The sequence below is a fragment of the Capricornis sumatraensis genome, chromosome 13 (assembly GCF_032405125.1).
Source record: "Capricornis sumatraensis isolate serow.1 chromosome 13, serow.2, whole genome shotgun sequence".
In the NCBI taxonomy this organism is placed as follows: domain Eukaryota; kingdom Metazoa; phylum Chordata; class Mammalia; order Artiodactyla; family Bovidae; genus Capricornis; species Capricornis sumatraensis.
The window spans coordinates 73474426-73488529 of NC_091081.1; the positions used below are offsets into that span (position 1 = coordinate 73474426).

General features: G+C 40.4%; 1 protein-coding gene across 2 annotated transcripts in view; it reads left to right on the forward strand.

The window, feature by feature from the left end:
• UST (uronyl 2-sulfotransferase) overlaps positions 1–14104 on the forward strand; it is a 313075-nt gene that overhangs the window by 188508 nt on the left and 110463 nt on the right. For both annotated transcript variants that reach the window (XM_068985017.1, XM_068985016.1), the window contains exon 3: positions 5815–5970. In XM_068985017.1, the coding sequence (XP_068841118.1) occupies positions 5815–5970 (156 nt within the window). The remainder of the gene's footprint in view (positions 1–5814; positions 5971–14104) is intronic.

A 14104-nucleotide genomic window follows, 5' to 3' on the forward strand; every position in this document is an offset into this window, starting at 1 on the left:
ATAATAGATTAGGGGAAGGAATACAGGGAAAACTACATCCCTCCTTCTCTTCCCCTCCCGTTAGCTGCTCTGACACTCCAGACTTACATTAGCTTATAAAATGCATCCTGAGGGTGGAGCAAGAGAGGCCAGTCGACTCCTGTCAGCTCCAGCTGAGCATCTGGGGACATAAGTAATGGATGAGGAATGCCCGATGATGCTGGTTGTGAGCGTAGACTGTTGAACAATAGCATTTAATGAGACTGGACGCATTTGAGACATGACAAAAGAAATAGCATCTCTGTTGCAGAAGCCAAACTAAAGGTCATTTTCACCTTTTGATGTTTTATTATATTAAATAGAGTGTCATTTTGGGGTCAGGTTAGCTGTAAGCTGGATTTTAGTTGTTACGTGGTACTTTTTTAGCTTTGTGACCTTGAACATACCAAATGATCTCTCCGGCCTTGGTTACTCGTCTAAAAATAGTCCATCTCACAGGGTACTTGAGGAGATGAAAAGACAGTATCAAGCTCTAGTCAAGTCAAACACAGATTGGGCTGTGGGTGGGAATGAAAGAGACTAGTGGTACAGGGTGGGGAGGGAGTTGGAAGGGGATGGATTAATCGACATTGCCTCTAGACCTCAAACTCTGTCATTGTGTGAATCTGTGATCTATGGGAAAGAGGAGGGCACACAGGAGAATCACTTAGGTACTATTAATGATGTTTAAATTATTTGAAAATTTAAATTCTTAGAGAAATGTACGCTAGAGTGAAGACAGTTATGCTGTTTGATTCACTATTGTTAACAAAGATTAAAAAAAATTTACATGGCACAGAGCCTGCACAGGGGGTCAGGGTCAGCCCTCCATAAAAATCTGTCCTGTTTTTTTTTTACCGTCATTTCAGAAAGTACACATCAGAAAAGATGACAAAGTTGGTAAAACAGACTTCAGGAGCACATTTATAGTTCTACTGAAAACAAGGATGAGCAGCAACTCATTCCCATTCTTAATTTTAACACCTATCCCAAACCCCCAAATCAACTCACTGATCTGGCCTGACTAAATCTGCCAGTTTCCAGTGAATTCCATAGGTTTTTAGAAAGGATTTAAAAGCCCCACCCTAAATTTGAGAGGGGTTATTATTTTTGATGGTGTATTGTATGCTGTGGTTCAGACAATAAAGAATCTGCCTGTAATGCAGGATACCCAGGTTTGTTCAGTCCCTGAGAGGGGAAGATCTTCTGGAGGAGGGCATGCCAATCCACTCCAATATTCGTGCCTGGAGAATTCCATCTACAGAGGAGCCTGGCAGGCTATGGTCCATAGGGTCGCAAAGAGTCGGACACAACTGAAGTGACTTAGCACACACTCACTGTGTTAATTAACCAAGAAATTCAGGAGAAATTATTTCCACCTCAGGTTTCTAAGTGCCTCTGTTCATCTAAATTTTATAAGATACATTTTATACTCTTAGAATAAAGTACTTAATATGTAGTAACTTACACCTTCTAGGTCACCAATTTAGTTATAAAAAATGTTGACTAAATTGTTGTTCTATGCTGTCCTAGGAGACAAGGAAAAATGTATTCATCCAATTCTTGAACAGTTTAATTCCCCAAAGAAATTAAAAGTTGTGTTTATTTTGGCAGCTTTATCACAACCACAGTCTATCTCCCGGCCTGGTTATTACAGAAAATCCAACTTACAAACACTATTAGTGCAGTTCCACTAGATGTGAAGCCCAGTTCAACCTCCCTGGGTCATAATCTCATGATGATTCATCCAAATATCTGAACTTCTACAGTTATTTCCAGAGAATAGACTTTTGAGGTGCTCACTGATTGAACAGACCTATTATATTGATGGGCTTTTTTACCGTGATGACTTTTATTAGCATTTATCAGCTGTATTGGAAGATTATCCTGGTCTCACAGTTTAGTGGAATCATTGTGTTAATGTTAAACAGTACATTAAGCCCCTCAGAGCTGCCAAGAACCAATCGATGTCCATTGAGACACTATGTAGCCAAGGCATTTTCTAGGCACCATGAGGACACATGGATCATGGCATCCATTCCCATCACTTCAAGGCAAATAGATGGGGAAACATTGGAAACAGTGAGAGACTTTCTTTGCTTGGGCTCCAAAATCACTGCAGATGGTGACTGCTGCCATGAAATTAAAAGATGCTCGCTCCTTGGAAGAAAAGTTATGATCAACCTAGATAGTATATTAAAAAGCAGAGCCATTACTCTGCCGACAAAGGTTCATCTAGTCAAAGCTATGTTTTTGCCAGTAGTCATAGATTGGAGAAGGAAATGGCAACCCACTCCAGTTTTCTTGCCTGGAGAATCCCATGGACAGAGGAGCCTGGTGGGCTACAGTTTCTGGGGTCGCAAAGAGTCGGACACGACTGAGTGACTAACACACACACATGAGGACACATAAAAGAAGATATTATGACTGACCCTAAGGAAACAAAGTATTGCTCATTTAAAAATATATATGTGAAGAACTATATCAGAATGGTATAGGACTGGTTGCTAAGTAAGTGATATTAGTATTATATTTTACTCCAAAGACAATTAGCCTTGAAGCTCCACATTTACAAAATGCTGCTCTGCCTATAAAACATTTTAAGAAAATTAAACCTATAATTACAAAGGCAAAAATTCAAATTGCATTCCATAGCCAAGTTTGGGGTATATTTAGATATGTTATACTATACTCTTTAACTGTGGGCCTTTTATGGCCTTCTGTTATGGATATGTGCTGAATGATGGAATCTTTTGGTTATTTTATTTGTCAATTACTGTTGAATGCCCAGCATTCAATATGGAAATAATGTCTTTAGTGGGATTTAAATATTTAAGCAGATACTTTTTATAATTGCTTCTTAGTCTATCAGAATTTTTATAACTTGGCGATTAGAAAAGAAAAAGAAATCAAAGCCATCCATACTGCAAAGGAAAAAGTAAACTGTCTCTGTTTGCAGATGACATGATCAAATATATTGAAAATCCTAAAGAATCCACACAAAGAAACTATTAAAGCTGATAAAATGAGTTTGTCAGGGTTGGAGGATACAAGATCAATGTACAAAAATCAGTTGTATTTCCACCAGTGAGCAGCTAATCCAAAAATTAAATTAAAAAGCAGTTCCATTTATAATGGTGGTTTAGTCACTAAGTTGTGTCCAACTCTTGTGATCCCATGGATTATGGCCCACCAGGCTCCTCTGTCCATGGGATTTTTCAGGCAAGAATACTGGAGTGGCCTTGCTAAAAACTAGCAAGGGGGCACTTTTTCAGTCCCCTTCTGATGTCTATGTCAGAAGCTTTCTCCTGTCTCTTTTATAAAACTTTATTACCCACACACACAAAGAATACTGGAGTGGGTTGCCATTTCCTTCTCCAGGGGATCTTTCTGACCCAGGGATCAAACTCAGATCTCCTGCACTTCGGGCAGATTATTTACCACTAAGCTACCAGGGAACACCATTTAAAATAGCATTTAAAAATAAATAAAAGAATTATGGGGCTTGTACACTGAAAATTGAAAAATATCAATGAAACAAATTAAAGGAAAATCCAGTAAGTGGAAAGACTTCTATGTTCATGGACTGGAAGACTTAATATTATTAAAATGGCAGTAGTCCCTATATTGATCTATTGATTCAACACAGTCCCTGTCAAAATCTCAACTGCCTTTTTTGCAGAAATTGACAAGCTGATCCTAAAATTCATAAGGAAATGCAAGGGACCCAGAATAGCCGAAACAATCTTGGTAAAGAAGAACACAGTTGCAGGGATTCACCCTTCCTGATTTCAAAACTTAGAACAAAGAAATGGTAACCTAGATTCTGTGGTACTGGCATAGGATAAACATATAGATCAATGGAATAGGACCAGCAGTCCAGAAATAAAACTGTAGTTTTATGGTTAGTGGGTTTTCAGTAAGGGTGCCAAACAATTAAATAGAGAAAGAAAAAAGAGTCTTTTCAAAAAAATGCTGCTGAGGCAGATGGATATTCACATGCAAAAGAATGAAGTTAGATCACTAGCTCACATCATACACAGAATTAACTCAAAATAAATCAAAGACCTGAATATTAGCAGTAAAACTATGAAACTTCTAAGAGAAAACACAGGTGTATATCTTTGTGACCTTGGATTAGGCAATGGTTTCTTAGATATGATACCGAAAGTGCAAGCACCCAAAGGAAAACTACATAAACTGGATTCCATTAAGATTACAATCTTATGCTTTGACATTTCAAGAAAGTGAAAAGACAGTCCATAGAATGGGAGAATATATTTGCAGATCATATATTTCCAAATTAAGAAAAAAATATAGAACTTTAAAAACTCAATGGACAGTGAACAGGATCCTACTTACTGCACAGGGAACTCTGCTCAGTGTTATGTGGCAGCCTGGATGGGAAAGGGAGTTTGGGGGAGAATGGATACATGTATGTGTATGGCTGAGTCCCTTTGCTGTCCACGTGGAACTACCACAACATTGTTAACAGGTTATACTCCAATATAAAATAAAATGTTAAAAAAAATTTGGAAAAAAAAAAAACAGTGAAAAGACAAATAACCAATTTTAAAATGGGCAGTTTGTCCAAATAAAATATACAAATGGCCAATAAATACATGAAATATGCTCAACATAATTAGTCATCAGGGAAATGCAAATCAAAACCACAATGAGATACCACTTCACACCCATTAGGATGGCTATAATAATAATAATATTATTAACAGGCAATAACAAGTGTTGGCAAGGATGTGGAGAAACTGAAACTCTCATGCATTGCTGGTGGGAATATAAAATGGTGCAGCTATATTAAAAACAGTTTGGCAGTTCTTCAAAAAATTAAGCATAGAGTTACCATATGATCCAGCATTTCTACTCTGAGGATTTACCCAAGATGAATCAAAAACATATGTATACACAAAGACATATAGATAAATGTTCACAGCATCATTGCTCATAGTAGGAAAAAGGTGGCCTATCCATACAAGGCAATATTATTTGGCCATATAAAGAGATGAAATACCAATTCATACTACAACACTGATGAACCTTAAAAACATTATGCTCAGTGAAAGAAGCCAGACACAAAAGGCCACATGTCCTGTGATTCCATTTATATGAGATTTTTGGAAAGCTATAGGCAAAACCCTAGAGACAGAGAGTAGATAGTTTCAGCGAATCAAGATAATGAGGTAAATGGAAGGGATTGCTAATGGGTATGGAGTTTCTTCGGGGAGTTTCTTTTCCAGTGCTCTGGAATTAAGTAGTGGCGATGGTTCACAACTCTGTGAATATACTGAAACTGACTGAATTGTACACGTTAAAGGGTGAATTTGATTGCTTTTAAATTATGTCTCAATTTTTGAAATTACTGTTATTTCTCCCAAGCACTCTACAGATTGTTCTAATAAAATATAACTTTCAAAAGAATATTTTCATATTATATTCATATTCATATATTTCATTTATATATTTTGTTCTGAAGAAAAAGACAACAGTGACTTCACAGTCAATATTCTAGATGGCATGAAATGTTACCAGTTTTAAGTGTCAGGGTAGATGGAGGAGTCCAACGGTTCTCTCATGTTACACTGTGAAGAAGAATCCCGGTTCATCGTGTCCATTCTCGTTAGCTTCGTATGGGCCCTTCTCATTTGCTGTTGTTCTTCAGTTGCTAAGGCGTGTCTGACTCTTTGCGAGTTTGACCAAATGTTTATCATTCTGCAGTTGAGGGAAGAATCCTCAGTGTTTCAATCCCAAAGCCTCTCATCTGCTCTCGTTCGTCCCCAGGTGCTGCCTTTCCCGAGCCAGGTGGTGTACAACAGAGTGGGCAAGTGTGGGAGTCGGACCGTCGTCCTGCTTCTGAGAATCTTGTCAGAGAAGCACGGATTCAATTTGGTCACGTCAGACATTCACAACAAAACCAGGCTTACTAAGAATGAACAAGTAAGTTGTCTTTGCTTCTTTTGCACAATTGGTGGGTGCCTTCCGGAACACCCTTCCACCCCTACCAAATGAATACCAGAGTTACAATATCATACTGTATTTTTGCCACGGTGTGGAAGGAAATTTAAGTTGAGGGTTCTGACAGAAGTCTGTAAACCAGGAAGTTTCCCTGAAGGGATAATTTTATTAAGACCAATGAGGGATAGAGTACATGGTCATTGTCTGTTTAGCTAAAATTAGCAATGCTTAAACCTCACATAGTTACACCACTGAGCTATAGGGAATGCTGACATCTTGGGAGCAAAAATAAGAAAACTTGATTTTAATATTTCTTCCTTTGCATTTCCTCACCAATGTCCTAAGTTTTTATGGTTATAATAAAGAGAAAACCCTCTTTGGGCCAGGAATCTGGTTGGTTGATGGGGGCACGAGCTTCCTATTATGGTAAGTTCAGGGGATCTTGAGGCGCCAAAACAGCTCTTGGCCTATTCAGTGGTAGCAAAAGAATTACTCCACCTCCTGGGAACAAATCTACCCTAAGACGCTGACCCATATGAGGGCCATTCGGGTGGTAGAATAGGAGTGCTGGGTTCTGCCAGGAAGCTGGGAAGACAGATTCCATTTTGTAAGCTGACACCAAAATAGGATTGATAGTCTCCATTGAGATGCTTTGTTAGTGTGGACAAGTTAGGCCTAGTGCTCTCATAATCATTTTACAGGGTTAAGTTTGTTAGCTTGGTCTCAAAAAGCTGCTTTGGTCCTCTTAGGTATTTAGAATGGGGGAATAGTATAATTCAGGGCAGGCTTTCCTGGTGGCTCAGTGGTAAAAAAATCTGCCTGCAATGCAGGAGACCTGGGTTCGATCCCTGGGTTGGGAAGATCCCCTGGAGGAGGGCATGGCAGCCCGTTCCAGTATTCTTGCCTGGAGAATCCCCCTGGACAGAGATGCCTGGTGGGCTGCAGTTCACTGGGTCCCACAGAGTCAGACACGACTGAAGTGACTAAACAGGAGCAGCAGGATAAGTCAGGGCTCTTCAGAGACTAGTACCAGCAAGATGGAGATATATCTATCAAAAGATAAACAGATATCGATGGATAGATGGACAGTCAGACAGGAATGGAGATGTACTATGAGGAATTCACATATGCAATGATGGAGGCTGAGACGTCCCACGCTCTGCCATCTGCAAGTTGAAGGCCCAGCAAAGCCATTGGTGAGACTGCGCTCGAGCCCGAGTGTGAAAGCCTGAGAAGCAGGCGAGCCCACGATGTAAATCCCATGATGTAAGGGCAGGAGAATACGATATGAGATGCCTCAGCTCAGTCAGTGAAGCAGGAAAAAGAAATCACTTCCTCCTTCTTCCACATTTTGTTCTACTCGGGCCTTCAAGGGGTTGGATGAGGCCCACCCACACTGGGGAGGGGAATCTACTGAGTCCACTGATTCAAATGCTCATCTCCTCCAGAAGCACTCTCATAGACACACCGGGAAATACTGCTTAACCTGGGCATCCCTTGGCCAGTCAAATTGACACATGAAATTTAACCATCACACCACTCAGTGACTAGGTAAATTTAGGGAATAAACAAGGTGCATGGTTTACTAGGGTGAGACCCTAATTCTATGTCTACTTCTTTCTTACACGATCTTTACCTTTCAGGCATTCAAAACCTCACACACACAGGGACTATGCAATAGCCTTCCTGTCTCTCTTGTCACAGGGAATGGTAGGACTGTTTTGAGAGTGTAAGGCTGCCAGCAGCACTTGCTATAATGTCTGTATGTTGCTATAATGTCTGTATGTTTACTGTCTTCCACAGTATAGGATCAAAATGCCCATTTCTTTGAAAACTTCCATCAAAGGGTCTCTGAGTAACAGATCTAAATAGTCATAAAGTGAAAGTGAAGTCGCTCAGTCGTGTCGGACTCTTCGCGACCCCATGGACTGCAGCCCACCAGGCTCCTCCGTCCATGGGATTCTTCAGGCAAATGTACTGGAGTGGGTTGCCATTTCCTTCTCCAAAATAGTCATAAGCAATAAGCAAAAAAAAATTTTGAGATTAGATAGCTCAGTTGGTAAAGAATCTGCCTGCAATGTGGGTGACCTGGGTTCGATCCCTCGGTTGAGAAGATCCCCTGGAGAAGGGAGAGGCTAACCACTCCAGTATCCTAGCCTGGCGAATCCCACGTGCTATACAGTCCATGGGATCACAAAGAGTCAGGCACGACTGAGTAACTTTCACTTTCACTCTTTCACTTAGAAGTTCTGCGGTAGGTGCTCAATAGAAAAATTATATTCGGTGACATTTTAAGATATCACATTCTATCAGTAATTTTCATGGGGTAGGTTCTCTGATTTCCTTATCTGATTGAAGAACAAATATAATTAGGGCTGGTTATGCCCTTTTTACTCCCTGAAAGAGAGCAACTATAATAAATAGCCTACACTATTGGAATGTTATTATAAATAAAAAATTTGGTTTTCTTTTGAGTCTTTCAGTCAGCTATCAGATTAGACTTAAAAGTTCCTATGTATGGAAATTATGCTCAGTTCTTAAAGCCTAAGAAAGTATAGTATCTGGACTTTAGTTCCCACTGCAGAAAAGTGTAAAAACCCAGAGGGAGCAAAGTAATGAGAATATTAGACCCTAAGATGTTCAGGAAGGCCCTAGAAAAACAAGCACAAAATATGATATTTGAATACACTCTGGAATTTTAAACAAATCAACCTACTTTGTTTCCTATGATGAACTGTAAAGGGAAGGACGTAGATTAAAAATGAAGAATAATTTACTGCTGCTGCTGCTGCTAAGTCACTTCAGTCGTGTCCAACTCTGTGCGAGCCCATAGATGGCAGCCCACCAGGCTCCACAATCCCTGGGATTCTCCAGGCAAGAACACTGGAGTGGGTTGCCATTTCCTTCTCCAGTGCATGAAAGTGAAAAGTGAAAGTGAAGTCGCTCAGTTGTGTCTGACTCAGCAACACCATGCGAGCCCATAGATGGCAGCCCACCAGGCTCCTCTGTCCATGGGATTTTCCAGGCAAGAGTACTGGAGTGGGGTGCCATTGCCTTCTCTGGAATAATTTACTAATGGTACACAAATTGTTAAGTCTTTTAGAAAGGGTTAAAGCCAAAGTCATCCTTTCCTCTAAAACAGAGGTTAGTTCTCATCTGTTTGGAATGATTGGCTTGTCTGGAAGCCAAGGAATAGACTAGACAATCTTTTAAGGTTCTTTCCAGCCCTGTGATTCTGTGATATATTTATACAACTTCTGCCATGATCTGTGTGTAATTAGTTGAAACATTTCTGATTCCTGTGGTCAGTGTGACCTAGAATATACTTCATTACTTAGTTATTGCCAATTCCTATTAAATTATAAGGCAAGTTTTTAAAAACTTAAGGGAAAGGTATAGATACGGTAGAAAAGGCAAACAAACAATTCTGATGTTAAAACAAGCATAAGGATAGTGACAGTTGCCTCTCTGGAGCTAGCTGACTGGGCTGTGACATACAAGGGGAGCCAGGAAACGCCACGACAAGAAACCCAAGTCTGAAGTAGTTCAAGGAAGACTTGAAACCAACTGTCAAGAATGTTTAAAGAAACTTTCTTTATTACATGCATCCTTTTTCTAAAGATTCAAAGTGCATGAAACAAGTAGAGAAAATTTTTTATTTTAACCTAATATATTCAAGAAATAATCTGTGGTGTGAATAGCTCCCTTTTCTTGGTAATTTATTGAAGGAAAGGGGAGTATGTGATTTAGGAGGTGAGTTAAAATTTTATAGTCAGTGGTTCTTAACACGAAAGAATAGAACTCTGAAAATGTAGTTCCCATGGCAACATTGTTCTATGGAGTTAATGACAAGTCTGCTTTGGTGCGGTACGAGTTAAATGGACTCTCGTGGGCTGGCCCGGGACTCTCTCCACCATGTCGAACATTTCTTTTATGAGAAAATGTGTTCCAAGTTCCAAACTACTGACTTACAAATGAACTTTGGAAAAGTAACCGCTTATGAGACTGGAGACTGGAATCATCTGTATCATTGCATCCATACACAATGCCATCTCTCTGGGCTAGAGTCAAATTCACACATACATTTCTCCCTGGAGGGTAGCTGTCATCTCACACACACACACACACACACACACATGCACACACACACACATGCACACAAGTACACACACAAACCCATTGAGTACTAGATTTTTAAAAATCTATTTCATGGAATAAGACACTGAAGGGATTATTAAAAAGGAAAGAGAGCATGAAGACAGCAAATGTTACAACATCAATAAAAATCCCATTACATCTGCCCTTATAAGAAATAGAAATGCCTTTGAAGTTAATATTTTAGAAAACTGCCTCCACAGAAGAACATGGACAGCTGGTGCTGGCCAAATGTTGGACCTTTTGCAGGGCATATAATGGGAACTCAGGATGACATCATTTGATTTATGCTCTAAAACCAGATTTAAATCGCTTGGGCTAGTTTAGATACTTTCTTAGAAAACAGAGATCATTTACAACCTAAAAGATAAAGAACCGTTTTCCAGAAGGCAGGAGGTGTGATATCCAAAGGACTCATACCCATCTTTGTTAATGGTCTGAGCCTATCTTTCAGAATGCTGCTCTGAGGATAATAAAAGCCAATATGTCAGAGGCATATCACAGACATAAGAAGTCAAAATGATTTCATTCCTGTTGGAGAAGGGCAAAAACTGTTGGCATATGAACCTAAAAGATGGAGAAAGCAAATACATTTCCAATTTTTATTTATACTAAAAATTTTTATTTTCATTTATTTATTTATAAATATTTTTATTTATTTATACTATGTGTGTGTTCAATCACTTCAGTCGTGTCTGACTCTTTGGCTCCCCATGGACTGTAGCCCCCCAGTCTCCTCCGTCCATGGGATTCTCCAGGTAAGAATACTGGAGTTGGTTGCCATTTCCTCCTCCAGGGGATCATCCCAAGCCAGGGAATGAACCTGCATCTCCTGCTTTCCAGGTGGATTCTTTACTGCTGAGCCACCAGGGAAGTCCATACTGAAGCTATGGAGGATTCCAGACTGAAATAGCAGCACCTGCTCTGTGCTAATCGTTTTACTATTATTTCATTTAATTTGTTTGGACCTAAAGCTAGACCAGTGAGTGGGTACGATTTCCTGTTTTATGGATGAGAAAATCAAGACAGCCAGATGAAGTCACTTTCCAAATATAATAAACTGACTGTCCATGGCACTTGGGCTTGAACTTGGGCCCTCCTGAATTCAGGAGCCACCCTCCTAATGCAGTGGCTATCTGCTCTGGCTGCACAGCAGGATCTTTTTAAAACAAACAAACAAAATGTTTATTTTTTTATATATTTTTGTCTGTGCTCGATCTTCCTTGCTGTGGACTTTTCTTTAGTTTTGGCAAGCAAGGGCTACTCTTTGTAGTGTGTGAGTTTCTCTGCGGCAGCTTCTCTTGTTGCGGCTCCCAGGCTCTAGAGCGCAGGCTCAGTAGATGTGGTACATGGATTTAGTTGCTCTGCGGCTTGTGGGATCTTTCTGGGTCAAGGATCGAACCTGTGTCTCCTACATGGGCAGGCAGATTCTTTACCACTGACTCACCAGGGAACCCCCAGCACAGCCTTATGATTATGTAGTTGCTGTAGCCCTTCTGGAGATTCTGGGGTAGAGTTCAGAAAAGTTTGTATTTTTATTTTTTTGATCAAGCACCACAGGAGTTTCAGAGTTAAGGTTGTTGTTGTTGTTTAGTTGCTAAGTCATGTCTGACTGTTTCGTGACCTCATGGAGTGTAGCTGCCAGGCTCCTCTGTCTGTGGGATTTTTCAGGCAAGAATACTGGAATGAGTTGCCATTTCCTCTTCCAGGGGGTCTTCCCGATCCAGGGATTGAACTTGTGTCTTCTGCACTGGCAGGTGGATTCTTTACTACTGAGCCACCAGGGTTAAGGATCCTTGTCAAAACCATCATATCAGCATTTCCCTAAGTGTGTTCCTGAGAAATTTAGTCTCCTAAGACATTGGGGGAAAAAAAATGAAAATATCATGACTTAAAAAGTTTGGGAAATGCTATCTCCTTGTCCCCCTCTAGGAAAGTCACAACAATATTCACATTTTAAAGACTCTGAGAATTCTTTTAATTAAAAACAAAACAAAAAAGTCTGTTTGATCAGCTTTCACCTAAAGTGTCCCAGTCTGAGTTGGCCAGGGGACTCTGTAGTGTTTGTGGCTCTCAATTGCATCCCACAGAACTGAGTCACAGTTCAGAGCTGGCGGACCAGCCTACACACTTCCATCAGTCATACCAGTAAAGGCTACTCTTTCACTATAAACTCCACATCTGCAGTGACTCTGTTCACTAGCCATTCAAATGACTAAAATCTTGAAACGTATTCAAAGAACAGTGGATACAGCCCCTACGTCAGTGTGTTCTAGAGTGCCGTACCCTCTTCGTCAGAAACAGAATTTCTTTATGGTGTTTTAATTTCCCTTCCCCACTGCTCTCAGCCACTGCACAGTCCATGTCTGACTGTGACTACAAATCATTGCAACTCTAGAAAAGAAAACCCACTGAAAGAAACCACATTAGACTTGGAAACCATCTTGGGGCCACTGGGATTCCTCCCAGGCTTCCCTAAGGCAGAGTCAACTGGCCTCTGTTAAAAGGCAAAGGTTGACTCATTCATTTTTGAGGCTGGTCCCACCACTGTTTATTTGTTGTGATGAATATTCATTGAGGACCTACTGTTATTGTTGTATACTGAGCATCAGACAGCATACTAGACATTTGTGCATCTCATTTTAATCCTTTAAGCAACATTATTAGGAAAGTATTATAACCCCTTTAAGAAGAAAAAAAAACCAAATGCCCAAGAAGATGTGGGAGAATAAGAATTGAAAATGAACTGGGATCAAATCCCAAAGAACTTTGAATGTTAGGCTAAGAAGATAGAACATTATTCATGGGCAGTGGGAGGTCAGTAAAAAAATGGTTCTTAACCATCATGGGCATCAGAATATTCTCAGGAGCTTTTCACACATATTTCTAGGTCCTACTATGAAATTCTGAGTTATACTCTTAATGGTGGTACATAGGTATTTGTATCTTGTGGGAGAGCAGGAAACTCTCCAGGAAATGCTCAGGCACAATTCTAGTGAAGAATCATTGCAGGAAAGGCTCTAATTATTAGAAAATTTTCCTTTAATTAAAGGGAATCCTCCACTAAACAAGAAAAATTCCTCTTTTACCCGAGAATCCCTTAAACCTCTGAAGACATTTATCCCAGAAGCCTAACTGTTGCTTGAGATGTTTTGGAAAAGTCTCCTTAGAATGACCCTCAGAGTTCCCTGACCTTAGAGTAGGAGGGATGTGTCCACAGGCATCAGAGCTGCTCCAACCGGACTTTGGAGTCAAACCAAAATTAGCTGAGTCCATCTCCACGCCACAGGGCTAAGTTCACCCAGTGCTGCAAACAAGGTCTTATCTTGGAGTCCTATCAACAAAAATCTGAGTCTGCTAGTGAAAACTCAGTGCAGAGAAAAGAGGGGAAAAGGGAGAAACCACAAGCTCTGAAAAATTAAAATGTTTTCTCCTCTGGTTCAAGTTGTAGCCACGAGACTGATTTTCTCTGTTCAGATGCAGCCTCCTTGCCTTGGTCACATCATTGCTCCTCCTGGTGGTTGTCGTCTTCATTGCAGGCATGTGTTGTACTGACTCCTTAGCGAGGAGCTGAAGGTGGGAGGACCATCCTACCTCCTTCAGAGAGGGGCTTTCTTCATGCAGGAAGAAGAGGGAAAGGTAACCAGAGCCCACAGCCATCCTCCTGGCCTCTGAGGTTAAAGGGCCAAGGAGTTCTCCTCTGAGCTACTCCTTATTTGGCTTTGATGTGTAAAAGCATGTCTTTTCTTTCATTTAAGATGTGCAAAATTATGGGACATCTAGTTGTTTACGAGTGACGCAAGAACTCCGATCAGAGTAGGGTCAATGCTCTGTCAGTTACTGCTGACAAGCATCTCCCAAGGAAGTCTTTTACTTACTAGCTGTGTTCATAGAACAGCAGGTAAAGGTTTTCTGCTCTGTCATCTCAGCCAGTTAGGTTGAAAGCAAAAGATTAAAAGCT